This window comes from Xenopus laevis, chromosome 7S, assembly GCF_017654675.1.
Source record: "Xenopus laevis strain J_2021 chromosome 7S, Xenopus_laevis_v10.1, whole genome shotgun sequence".
Lineage (NCBI taxonomy): Eukaryota > Metazoa > Chordata > Amphibia > Anura > Pipidae > Xenopus > Xenopus laevis.
This window is the reverse complement of record NC_054384.1, coordinates 13,177,501-13,191,955: the sequence shown is the minus strand read 5'-3', so window position 1 is coordinate 13,191,955 and position 14,455 is coordinate 13,177,501. Positions and strand designations below refer to the sequence as shown.

Here is a 14,455-nt window from a genome sequence, read left to right as displayed (position 1 = left end):
TTGAGTAGGAGAAACAGCAGCCTGCCAGAAAACAGTTCCATTCTAAAGTGCTGGCTCTGACCTAAGATAATTATAAATTAAAAAAATACACTTGCTGGTTCAGGAATTAAATTGTATATGGTAGAGTAAATTATTTGAAGTGTAAACAGTGTAATTTAGGAATAAAAACAACACCATAAAAATCACAACAAAATCCCTTGTGATGGTGTTGGACTACAGTTTTTAGCCATTCCTTAAACCATAATAATATATTAAAATATGCTGTGATTTGAAATACACAAACAATTGAGTTAAGCAACTATATTTAGATTCTCTTTGATCATTTATTCTACTCTTTCTGCCTGCAACTGCAGGTTTGAATTACTCTGTATGGAAAATGTCCTTGTTCACTCCTCCACAGAGTTTACAATCTATGGCCCCTATTACATGCACACACACTAAGACCAGTTTTAACAGAACCAATTAATCTTCCAGCATATTTTAGGAATGTGGGACCTGGGTAATGTCCCATAATCCAAGTCTGCTTGTCCCAAGTCCTCAACTACATCCAGGACAAAACAGCACTGCCTAAAACTGCTAACCCCCAAAGTATGCCTCTTTGGTGTAGTGGACAAAGTTATCCCAAGGGCGGGTATGAGGAAATTTTTCCGTACCCTATTGTTCTATGCCAGGAAATGTATCCTCCTGAATTGGATGTCCACCCAACCCCCCACATTCAATGGCTTGCTGAATTTGGTAAAAGCAACACTACCCCTGATACAACTCACCTATACTGCAAGAGGTTGCCCTCAGAAATACCATCTGTGGCAAGACTGGCTGGATGCCACAGATGAAGCTTAATTCCAGAGATCCCAAGCTAGCAGGGACATAACTATATGCATCTACTACACTGGTTACTTAGGAGCAATAGCTACAGAATCATGGCAAAACCTAGTGGTCCGCAACCTTTTATACCTGTGAGCCACATCCAAATATAAAAAATGTTGGGGAGCAACACAAGCATGAAAATATTTCCAGAGGGTGCCAAATAAGGACTGTGATTGGATATTTGGTAGTCTCAATGTGGACTGACAGCCTATTGGAGGCTCTGTTTGGCATTACACATGGTTTTTATGCAACAAAACAAGATAAGAATTAAAAAATTAGCACCTATTTTGAGGCCACTGGGAGCAACATCCAAGAGGCTGGTGTTCAACATGTTGCTCGCGAGCCACTGGTTGAGGAACACTGGCTAAACCCATTATTTGGGCGGGGGGGGGATAGCTAGAAATAGGGACATAGCTGAGTATTGAAGAGTACACTAATATACAGGAACTCAAAATGCATATGCTGTACCGAGACTACTACACTGTTTATGGAACCATGAATGTTTTAGGTTTGTTTGTTATAAAAATTCAAAATAAAAACCTTTAAAAAAAATTACATAATATATTTACTTATTTAAAATGTATTTATTTCATTCTCTTATCCAAAGAGCACAAGAAGTGTCTGAATAACCAACTCAGAAAATTTAACTTCCTATAAATGAATCCCCAAAAGTTAGTTTTCTATTTTTTTGTGTGCATTTGCAATATATTTTTTTAAATAATCAAACTTCAGATAAAATTACTAAAAGTGAAATTCACAGACAAGAAATACTTTAATTAAATATTGTGTAAAATGAACATTTTTATACAGTTAAATATCTGGAAAAAATGTACAGATAAAACAATCTTATTGTAGGGTCTTTAACAGTAAAATCTACCATTTAGTGAAGCGTTCAGTTTGAAGACAATGAAGCGATGATTGCAAATGATTGCATTACCTACCTAATCTAAAACACAAAGATTGCATTTATGATGGAACTTGTTTTAACATGTACATATGACCTCTTTTTTAATTTGAACCTTTCCTATACAAAATAAAAATGAGGCATTTCATGTTTCAAAAATGTCTAGCTCAGATTTTCCACTTAGCCTTACTGGCTATCATTAAATAAATGTGCAACACTTTCATTATTGTGTCATTTCATAGCATTCACTATTTTAAAACACCTTGCTAAAAATGTGCATTTTGCAGAGAAAGAAAAAAAAACTGTCTCTCCTTTTTTAATTTGCGTTTATTATTTTTCTGCTGCAGTTTGCAAAGTGTTGTGCAATGCTACCACAGCAATGCATTTAGTGCAAAGAAAAAAAAAGTACACTATTCTGTCCCCTTTATACACTATTTGGCACTATCAATCATAAAATACCAAGGAGGTCTTTTCAATTTAAAAAGTACTTTGCTAAGGGGTCTTACTACAAAAAAAATACAGTTAAAAATATATAAAAAAATGAGTGTATTATCATGAATTTTATGAAACCTATTAAACAGTGCAGGAGTTATGAGGGTGCAGAGTGCAGCAGAAGAAAGATGCAAAAAAGGAGTGACATTATTGTATACCAGGATTGTGCTTTTTTCATGTATTTTTTTCTCCTTCTTCTTCTTTTTCTTCTTCTTTTTACCTTTTTACACCATAAATCATCCAAACAAACTGATGAATAAAGACTGAGGTTTAAGCTTATGATGCAATAGCACAGAATTTTTTTTTTCAAAATAAAAATATTTTTAAGGCATCAGAGAAATTAATGTGGCAAACCTTTAATTAAAAATATTAGATATTACTTTATATTTAAAATTTAGGCCTTTTAATTTTCCAGTAAACATGGTTTAAATATGTGGCAAGTCATGGATGGCGGCTAAGAATGTCTTTTTCTTTTTACAGTTTACAAAATAAAAATAAAAAATAAAATAAAAAAACAACCACAAATTGAATTGAATTTGTAGTTGAATAACATGCTACTAATATTAATTACAGCCATGTGGCACCATTTTGTTTTGACTATACAACAAACAACTTTTATTCAAAATCATTTGTTCAGATAACTTAAAAATAATATAAAAATAAACAATGAATTTGACTTTTCCAAAATAAAAAAACAATTGGACGGAAAGTCTAAACAAAAGCAAATTTCTGAAGTACAAATGAAATGTATGGACACTATAATTCATTAAAAGGAACATACAGTATGAAGGCAACCTTTCTTGGCTTAATGCTTTTTTTTCAGCAATTCAACACTAGCCCGTGACAAAAAAAAAAAAATAACACTTCATACAGGAACAACAACAACATTAAAAAAATAATAAAATAAAATGATGGAAAGCAATATACAAAATTTAAAAGATAAATACAATATTTATAATTGATATGTTACAAAATAAATTCCCTTAGTGACTGCAAGTGTTCATGTGAAAGAAAGTGTCTCAATGGAAAAGACCATTTTATTCCTTACCAAATAAGCATAAGGAATAAAATCTGCCTTTGTAATATTAAGTGGAGCTGAAAAAAATTCAAGACAAGTGTATAAATATTTAGCTACAACTTTGGCAAAATCACAAAAGTCTACAATTTTATAACCACATACAAAACACATTAGGGAATAAGGATCTAGAAGTTAAAAGGACAATTTTCTGGTACAAGAAACATAGACTTCACAGTAGCCTAAGAATGCAATAGTATACAGTGCTAGCAATAAGTTGAAAAAATGTTGCAGATATCACTTGCTTAAACAGGAAGCTCTAGCAGTGGACGTATATTTGAACCAACAGACAGTAGCATTTTTTTTCTGTCAGTGTGCTTGTTGAAGGCAAGAGAATTCAATATCAAAGTTACAATTTCTAACTACAATAAGTTACAAAGTTCATTAAGATGAAGTTAAGCAATGATAATCCCTTGGCCCACCCCAGTTACCCAGATTTAAATGATTCATATACTTTTTTTCCAGTTTGATGGCTCATACCTCCTTGGCCCCCTTTTTCACCAAAAAAAAAAAAAAAAATATTTCACATTATAGAGATACACAACCATTGTGAGTCTAATTATGAGTACAGAAAAACGTTCTGAGGCATTTTTCATCAGTGTTTCGTGATGTTCAAAATGGTGCATCCACAGAGTTCTCCCAACACATAGCAAGTACTAGACATAGCCAAGACGTAATCAGAAACTTTATACAAAATAGGCGTTGCTTTTCCCCATGATCTTCAGGATTGAGAAATGTGAAAATATGAGAAAAGTTCAGGTTGAGGAAATGGAATTGTTCATGAAGAAGTCGCTCATTTGCATGTTGGTTTCTTATAGTTCAAATAAAATCTTTAAACAAACTGTTTGTAGCATTTAATGTCTCGATGATTTTTTCCTCTGAAGATACCGTATTCCTTCAGTGATCCTTTAATAGACTAAATGTGTCCCCTGAAGCTTTCTTCTGAAGCTTGATGCTACAAGCAAGTAGACAAAAGTGACTTTACATTGGTGGAACTACAAGACCGGACATAGCTAGAAAAAAAGAGGGAAAGATCATATTAGCTCACCAAGCCTATTGGGTAAGTTTTGTTTTTTTTTATTACTGATTGGGCTTAAATATAAAAGAGGATCTACAACAAAATTTCATAATTAAAGGAAAACTATCATGTTTGTCTTTTAATTAAAATTTGAATTTGCTCAAAGCAAATTCTGAAAATGTAGAAAATTTAATGGATACTATTTATAAGAATCAAAAATTTTTTTCAGCAAATAATGGCAGTCCCGTGTGGGTTTATTGAAAAAATAAAACTACCCCCTAGGCCTGGTTTATTTGAGCTTGTGGTATAAACAAGGCCTTACAGCCCCTCTTTATGGTTTTATTTGGGGCATTTTATGCTTTTGCTTGCCTTGGTGTATTATAATCAATTGAATTATTTCAGGGATAGAGTAAAAGTAAGGAAAGGAAACAAAGAAACAAAAAAAAAAGGATAGGGGTAAGATAAGAAGGAACATAAAACATATGCATTACTATTTATAAAATTCTGCTTTCTTATTAAAACAAAGAATAATTAATCTGTATGAAATCTTTCCCAGATTCCCTGACAATCAAGGATACAGAAGGGGGTGTTGTGCCACACATTATTGAAGATCTTTGCTTTAAGATTGAATTAATTATCGAAAATTTAGCCTTTAGCATATATAAATGATGATAGTTTCCCTTTTTTAATGACTACAAGCTATTTTAGTGTATTTCATGAGTAAAAAGGAAAGCAAAATGAATGAGCAACAAAAAGACATTTAACAAAGCAGAGGGTTCTGACATTTTGGTGCAAAACATCCTGCCTTTCACATGTGTGATATTTCTCTTAGCGTTTTTGCTAATAGCAAACAGTGGTCCAGACTCCCTAGAGACTAGTCCTGTTGACAGCTGGAAAACAACACGGTCACTTCTGGTAATGTCAGATGAAGCCAACTCACTCACCAGCCAAGACCAGACATTTCTCTAGCTACCTAAATTAGAAACTTATGAACCATTTTTTAAACTATACTATTGAGCTAGAAAAATCATTTGTATTTTTTTTTTTATTATGGTCTTGTTTAAAATGTATAAACTAAATAATTTATTTTGTTTTCTAAAGATATGCGTTACTTGGTATCTTGTAATGAAACCATTATGATCAGAAAACTGATTTTCTATTAAAGAAAGAATTTATTGTTAAGTGGTGAAAACCGAATATACAACTGCAATGGATGTACCTTTTTTTTGTTTCTCATTTCATTAAAACTTATCTTTTTTTTTACCCTCTCACTAATTTATGAGTAACATTAATAAATTTGCTTATATAGTGATCTGAGCTTCAATTTCTCAGTTCATTAATCCCAACAATATTAATTTGCTTTAGACACACCGTTACAAGTTTATGGTTCCAAAGTGTTATGTGCATATGCAGAGGTACTGTAATAGTAATAGTAGAATAATTACAATTTGGGTCTTTGAAAGCATCATAATGTTTATTAGAACATATGGCATGGATGAGTTTTCGAAATGGTGTGCATTTTTCATACGTAATCTTCGCCAATTTACTTGATTCCCTAAAATTGTACGTAGTTTGTCTTATACATTACTGAGGAGATTAATGAATTTGCACTAATGTTAAAGGGATACTGTCATCAGAAAACATGTTTTTTTCAAAACGAATCCTTTAATAGTGAGAAATCCATTTCTCAAAAGAGCAAACAGATTTTTTTATATTCAATTTTGAAATCTGACATGAGGCTAGACATTTTGTCAATTTCCCAGCTGCCCTAAGTCATGTGACTTGTGCTCTGATAAACTTCAATCACTCTACTGTTGTACTGCAAGTTAGAGTGATATCACCCCCTCCCTTTTTCCCCCCAGCAGCCAAACAAAAGAACAATGGGAAGGTAACCAGATAGCAGCTCCCTAACGCAAGATAACAGCTGCCTGGTAGATCTAAGAACAACACTCAATAGTAAAAACCCATGTCTCACTGAGACACATTCAGTTACACTGAGAAGGAAAAACAGCAGCCTGCCAGAAAGCATTTCTCTCCTAAAGTGCAGGCACAAGTCACATGACCAGGGCAGCTGGGAAATTGACAAAATGTCTACCTCCATGTCAGATTTCAAAACTGAATATAAAAAAATCTGTTTGCTCTTTTGAGAAATGGATTTCAGTGCAGAAGTCTGCTGAAGTAGCACTATTAACTGATTCATTTTGAAAAACTGATGCGTCCCTTTAAGAAGTTAGTAACTATACTGTGTGCATCTGTGGCTCCTTTGAACCAGATTACTATTAGCTTTTGGATGGTATTTTATTGATGGATTCTAAATTCCTCTCTAAATGCTTTCTTGTTGGTTTAATTTTTTCAAGTGGTGTTTCCCACCAATATATTTTAGTCTGTGTTTTATTGTAATTTGTTTGTTTGTTAAACTAAGCAATCCCTTTACACTGAACTATTTTTGCCATTCTTTATTTAATCAATGGGTCAATTTAATGTACCCTAAAGTGTATAGATAGTTCTTCAGTCTAAAAATAAAGGGGATGGGGCTAAGTAAAATGAAAATGCATGCAATTGATAATGATTGTACTGCTCATATATGAACATATTGCAGGTTTGGATTGTACATACATTTTGTATCATGAAGCCTCTGGTGTTTTGTGCCATTCTCAAAGCAAACTCCAAATGGAAAATAGAAGGAGATGCCACCTCCCTTGCATGCAGTATACCCTCCCCAACCATCTTCCTCTCCAGATTCTACATTTAAAAATATTTTAAAACACAAGATATGTTCAGATTTTCAATTGATATGTATTGTTCTCTTATGACTTCTGATTCAGTTTGCCTTATGAAAACATGCACATTTTTCTAAAGGGAAAATATACCCAGCATCTAAGTAGGGGGTTATTCATTTATTTTCCCTTAAATAGATAATTAAGTATCAGGGTATAAATTATTATATTCAGCACTAAAACCTTGGGAATGTCCCATTATGCTCCTGTGCCTCAGACACAACCTTTTAAATAGTAAGTTTTATTGGAAGGTGGGAGTCTATGGACAACAATAGGCATTAGCAGCGCTATAAAAGAATAATAATTACCATTTTTAAGGGAAAATAAATGAGAACTAAACTCAGTTTATAAATAGGGTAGAGTTTCCCTTTTTATTGACAAAACTCCAATGCTTGTCAATGGGAGGTTTCCATTTTTGTTAACCAAAAACAGCTGCATTGCATATTGTTATTTTTCCTTTCATTTTACCCACTGTGTTATTTTCTCTTTGGATCAGGAATGATGAGGAGGGTATTTTAGATTTCATCCAAATTTCAAATCAATTACTGAAAAGGCGCATTTTGCATCTGCTTTTCAGAGTTCTATGTTGGTGTTGCAAATGTCACATTTCTTTTATTTCATACAAAAATGTTTAATTTATATTTTATTCAAATAGCATTTTTAGGTGTCAAACTCGTGTCTACTGGAAGAAATGATGGATGTTGGTATTTAGAAAGATTTATTTCAATAGTCAACAACTTTTTTTTTAATGCAAGGTTAAAAGACGAAAATGTCTCACATTATGCGGCACTTGTTCTATCTTTACGAATTTCAAGATTTTGGGAAAGTGGAAGTGAAATACATGTCTGAAAAATAAGAAAATACTCAATAACATATATTCTACTACAAAGATTGATAGAAAAATTTAAGGTATGCAAATTAACAGAGATAACTACAGTCTCATAGCCTTTTTTTCAGACATCTAAACATTTTAGGGGTTTGCAATTAAATCACTTTCTGTACACCAGAAACAATACAAATATAACACTTTTTTTAAATTAAATACGGAGAAAAATGTTATTCCATGCACACACCAATGGTAAGAAACACCATTTCCTAGATACAAATCGCTATATTGGACCACCAGGTAACCCTAGCAACAGGCAGTTTAAATATCAGGTTGCAAAATAATGTAACAGTAAGTCAAATAATTGATTGTCACCAAAATATTGGGTTCCCCTTAAGATATATTAATTTACTTTTCCATAAAAAGTGTATACATGCTAATGTCCTCTAAAATGTTTGAGATGTTACATGCTTTATTAGCAAACTATAGTTTTTGGAGTTCCTAAAATTCTATACAAGGGAGTTCATTAACTGTTTTAGCTCACCTAACAATTAACTCTTGTTATGATTCTGTGACTCACAACATGAGTGAGTTACTTCAACCAGAAATCTTATAAGGCTGAAGGAGCTCACTTATAGTCATCTCAAGTAGAAAAAGAACTACAGTTTGTTAAACAAGTTTATGAGCTTCCGATACAATTTGGTAGGGTTTTACACATGACAGTTTCTCTTTCATGCCAAAGTATCTGGCACCACACTATGGAAATGTCCGTCTGTTAATGTTATACTTTATAATATGAGTTGTATTTTGCATTGGTATTCATTTTTTCTGATTAACTGAGAATTGTTTGGAACGCAAGGATTGAAGTCAAAGGGTCGTAGATTACTGGTGTTAATGGAAATAATTAGTGAAAAGAATTAGTGCAATTACAGATTTGAAACTCACCTTGAAGTCCATTTCCATTTGCACTGGTGCAAGATGGTGGAGGGGAAGCTTGGGGCCTGACAACGGGAGCAAAGGCGCTCTTTTGTTTTACTGCAGAGATGACATTGGCAGGTGAGAATGAGAAAATGCCGTGTGTACTGCTACAGTTTGAAGGGAGGGTGACGGAAGAGGCTGCCATGGTAGGGCTTGACGGCACTACTGCAATAAAGCAAAAATAATCACAACTCAATTGAGTTTTTTTATTTTTTGTTCATGGCAAACAATAAAAATAATTAAATATGTTGGGGTGGCCACTCTCTGGATTTAAGACTATGGGGTCCATGTACTCAGCGTAAATGTGTTTCACAAATATTGATGCATCTTAAGGCAAAATATTTCTCAAGTAAGGAATGTTATTAATGTGGTATATTTAAAGGTACCATGGTCATCAGCCAAGGTAATGTTTTCTGGGGTCAGATAACCCAAATCTCAAGCACATTTTATTTCCAAGAGTTTTTCTCAAATACGTTAACATTGCGAACATTGAGAATATATTTTTAACGTTATGGCGATCATATGATGGTGCGCTTAAATGTGTTGGTTTTTTTATTTTCTTATTTTTGGTTTTTCTTATGATTGTAACCAGAAGTCCTTACTTAGGCTTTTAGTGGCCTCTACTTCTTAATTGCTGATGCTAGTAGTACATAGACCCCAAATTCTTTATTTCTTAAACATTATCAACCACACTATGCATGTTTGCTACATTAAAAATGAATATCATAACAGTTTGTTTTAAGAAATCGTCCAGCCTCCAGAGTCACCCGTCCTTTTTTTTCAGTAGCTGACAACACAGTTAAGTATTTGGGGCAAAGAGTTGAATGCCAATCAATAAAAATACTTACTGCCATAAGGAGAGTTAGCCGAAGAGCCGTTAAGGAATCCGGGTGATCCAGGAACTCCTAAGTTGGGCATGCCAGCATTTCCATAGCCATTCATGCTATTGCTAACTGTGCTGTAATTAGATTGTTGTGGAGTGCTGCTGGGGACGTATCCTCGTGGAGAAACACTGCTTGTGTTGCGACTGTAACCTACTGTAGACAAACATGCCACAAGAAAAGAATTATAATTTATAATAGACACCTTTGTTTCCTTTGCCATGAATCTACACCAAATACTACACAGATTTATTGATCACACAGCTTCCCTGTCTGATACTGTCCTATCAACTGTTGCAGCTGAAGATAACCTTATCACACCAACCCTACTTAAATCATTTATAAATACAGTATGTTGTTCTCTTCCGGGCTCAGGCAGCCAACAAAAGCTTTTTTCCAATAGTGTCAGTTTGTCTTTAGTAGCAATTATCAACAGGCCTGATTCCCAGTTTGTACCAACACACGGGATGAACTTTCAGCCTTTTCAGGCCTTCAAATGCCACATCTGACAAGGAACAACTTGTTTGTTGCACAGGATTCATCTTAAAAGGGTTTTTTTTTTAAATAGAAGGGGACTTCCATTGTATGACTGGTATTATGTGTAGAACCATTACTTGTGTGGTAATTATTTACTGCATATTTAACCCCTTCGAGTTCAAGAAAAGTTGTTCAATGGTAGGCAAACCATTCATAGAATTTCCCATTCGGGTAAACTCTTCTATACATATTGACATAATGTACCATTTATTCACTGAATGATAAATGAAATATTATCGTATATATATCACACATTCTTGACAGACTTGATTATCAGAGTAATTTGTAATAGACTACAAAGCCACTCAATTTGTTGATGACTATTGATGTATATCAAGAACGCTACACCTTGGATAAGTAAGCTCCCATTCATATACAGGTATGGGACCTGTTATCCAGAATGATCGGGACCTGGGGTTTTCTGGATAATGGATCTTTCTGTAATTTGGGTCTTCATGCCTTAAGTCTACTAGAAATTCATTTAAACATTAAATAAACCCAATAGGCTGGTTTTGCTTCCAATAAGGATAAATTATATCTTAGTTGAGATCAAGTACAAGCTACTGTTTTATTATTACAAAGAAAAATGAAATCATTTTTAAAATTTTGAATTATTTGGATACAATGGAGTCTATTGGAGACAGCAATTCCGTAATTCAGAGCTTTCTGGATATCGGGTTTCCGGATAAGGGATCCTATACCTGTATATATAAATGCAAAGGAATATTCTTTCTACATAATAAACACTAATTTTATCATTTAACACATGGTAATTATTTTATACCTGAAGAATAATATTAATTAATATTTCTAGATCAATATAAAGGGTATAACGGAAATAAAACATTTGTAATGTAATGAGGAGAATAAAAACACAATATATTCTACTTGGTCAGTGGGTTAGATACATGGTTGCATTTCACTTGGATATAAAAAGTAGATGATGATAATAGATAGATTGGATTGATTAAAATAAACAGTATGATGATGTAATAGGGGAGGAAGAAACATAATGTTCTGTAAAGCACTTTGGAATGGAAGGGGAGTCTAAAAGAAACAATAGAAATGCGATGATTACATCCAACAATATGAATAGATATTAGACAAGCATCGTGAGCAGCATATGGAATTATTCCTTGTGTAACCACATACCTTGGTCATTAGCTTGAGAGGTCTCTGAAACATTAACTGCTAGCTGGCTGCTGAAAGAGTTTACTCCCATCATCCCGCTGTGAGATGGAGTGTTGGCAAGTGAAGGGATCTGGTTGTGATTGCGTGGCACACTGTATAATGCTTCAGCAATGTCAGCTGCTCGTTTTAGGATTATTTCCTACAATGTCATAAATGCAGTCATTGTTACCATGTTATTCTTGTTTGTCTCTGTAGCCATCAGGCAAGAAAGCGCCCGGCTTGGACGCATTTCACTAAGACAAGCAAAATAATCTCGAAACCTCTCTTTGCTCTATCTGGTTACCTTTTTGATCTCTGTTTAGATACTGTGTTACTTGATCAAAACATAGTCCAGCAGGTTAACCCATTAAACCCTTTCACTGTAGAGAATTCGGAAACAGTTAACGACTTTGTTATACATGCACGCATGGATAGAATCATCCATTTATATAGACAAGTACAGGTATGGGATATTTCTGTAATTTGGATTTCCATACCTTATCTACTGAAAAAATAATTTTACATTAATTAAACACCATAGTATTGTTTTGCCTCAGTAAGGATTAATTATATCTTAGTTGGGGTCAAGTACAAGGTACTGTTCTCTAATTACAAAGGAAAAAAATGTAATTATTTGATTAAATATAGTCTATGGGAGATGGCCTTCTTGTAATTAGAGCTTTCTGGATAACGGGTGTCCGGTTAACAGATCCCATACCTGTACTAGCAAATACACACACATTCTAGCCATACAAACAAGCACGCATGTACACAATGATTCAACATGCGATTCAAACATTTTCTGTTTCGTGGACTTGGCAGGTTTACTGCAGGCTCTGCTATTAGTCACTGTATATTTTGGACTGAGTTCAAGGTTACTCTCTCGTCTTAATGATTGCTTATGCTTTTGGCAACTTGCACCTAATTGTCATTTCTGATAGGAAAACTAGCTCTCAGAAGAAAAACGGGAAGATAAAGATTTTTTCTTTTTCCCCTCGGAGCCTCTCATCACATTACAGTGCCCTTAAGGTGACTGGCAATGCCGAATGCCACAAATAAGATTGTATTGATATTTTAGCAACCTTCCATACAGTGGTTTCTAAATTGCATATTCTTGAATGAATTTTAGAACATGCATGAAGGACTTGCCTGGTTGTTGTGTGGCATTCCATAGAGGGCTTCGACGAGGTCTGCCGCTCGCTTCAATAGTACTTCCTATGGATATAGGAAAATAAAGATTGTTTTGTCCAAGGTGGTCAATACTAGGCAATACATTCACAAATATCATGATTAAAAGGTCAAACAATAACAAGCAGCATGTCAATGATATTGCTATTAGATTGAATGCAGGTATTACACAGATAGGAAGGAATGTCTCTTTTGTGTCCAGTGTTGTTTGGAGTTTCAAGTCAAAAATAGCAGGACGCTTAAAATAAAACAGCTTTCTGGAATTCACCTACTTGACTATGAGGGACTTTAATGAGAGCGTATAGCGGTATTGTGTGGCTGAATTAGTGAAATCAGTGTTCGAGATTTAACGATCAAGTCTTACGGGTATTAAACAATAAACACATGGCAAGAGATGAGGGGGGAATACCGTCACTGCACACTGTTGTTAATTCCTTGCACTTTAGTGGGGAAGAACAATAAGCAATTTTCCATATCTTAATTAAATTGGCAAAGTCCTTAAAGAGAGCATCTCACCTCTAATTCATGCCCCCAAATTTGCAAGCAAGTTCAATGCTTATTCGTCTTTATTTTGAACAATAAAGCGAATTAACTCGGGTTAATCTAGTTCTTTTTTTTTTTCCATAATGACATTAAGAAATTTTTCAATTAACCTCTTTGACTGTGTGCTGTAAAGCACTTTATAAATGGTTTCATGTTTGGAGAGTAGAGTTCTACTGCCTAAGGGTGTAGATGCTCTGAATTTGTCTTATCCGTGTCTGCATGCCTTTTACCACCTTTACAATTGTAAGGATTAATCTGTAGTTTACTTAATTTTAAGTAGAAATCTCTTCTATTTGACTTTTCCTCTCCTTGGAGGATACTGGCATAATTTATGGAGCATGTATTTGAGGGCTACTGATGCAAGCGCAGCATGGATTTATCTGGTGTACGAGAAACACAGAGTTTCAAGTAATAACCCAAGCTATAAAGTAATGTGAGTTCACGTACCCCTAAAAATATTGTTCTTATCTCCGAGACAGAAGAAAGACTAATACTGGAATTTTGCCCAAACTCCACCCTCCAGTGCAGTGTCCTTGTTGGCTATTCAGGAGAAATTAGACTACATTTTTTCCTGAGTAGAAACTCATGCACCCAATCACAAAGCCAACAGGCCCTGAAATTGACCTATTTAATATCAAGAGAACCTTAAGAAGGCCACACATGAGTAGAATTCCTTATGAACTGCGAACACATCATATGTTAAACGACTTTATGGCCAATTTGGCCAAACAGCACTAATCTCCTTGTTTGGAGAAAAGAGTCAGAAATTGAGCTGTGAATTGGGGACTCCTAGCCTCCAACCATCCAACCTGACTTCCAGGCCTACAAGAGCTGCTTCTTGAGAAGCCCATGGAAGATGCATTGTTCATGAAGTGTCTGGATATATTTGGACACATGTTCCTCATGTATCTCAAGTTTTTGATTTAAAGAAAATATAGTACCAGCAACCCCCGATACAAGCTGACTTCACTTAAATAAAAGGTATCCAAGCACATACTTTAAAGTAGACTCCATCTACTGGCTCTGACGGCACGAGGTAATTTGCTGACCCATAAAGTGGCTGCTATTCCTGACACAGTAAATAACCAATTCCACACTGCAACGGAACAGTATTTTGGGCATGACAAGTTCACTTTGCATTTTCAGATGAACCTGGAAATATTTTGTGACCTCTTGTCAATCTTACTTCTATCTTCATA

General features: G+C 34.4%; 1 protein-coding gene across 20 annotated transcripts in view; it reads right to left on the bottom strand.

Annotated features, from left to right (window-relative positions):
- Positions 1–3,139: 3,139 nt before the first annotated feature.
- The window catches only part of ebf3.S (EBF transcription factor 3 S homeolog), a 144,093-nt gene continuing 132,777 nt past the window's right edge, over positions 3,140–14,455 (bottom strand). For 3 of the 20 annotated variants that reach the window (XM_018227384.2, XM_041570897.1, XM_041570898.1), the window contains exons 12-17: positions 12,675–12,740; positions 11,508–11,685; positions 9,786–9,974; positions 8,905–8,994; positions 6,973–7,098; positions 3,140–4,293 (exon numbers count right to left, since the gene is read on the bottom strand). In XM_018227384.2, the coding sequence (XP_018082873.2) occupies positions 4,247–4,293; positions 6,973–7,098; positions 8,905–8,994; positions 9,786–9,974; positions 11,508–11,685; positions 12,675–12,740 (696 nt within the window). In that variant the 3' untranslated portion in view covers positions 3,140–4,246. Of the gene's footprint in view, positions 4,352–6,972; positions 7,099–7,911; positions 7,979–8,904; positions 9,103–9,785; positions 9,975–11,507; positions 11,686–12,674; positions 12,741–14,455 lie in introns of those variants that run through there. The other 17 variants (XM_041570895.1, XM_018227378.2, XM_018227381.2 and 14 more) reach the window with 11 other exon arrangements.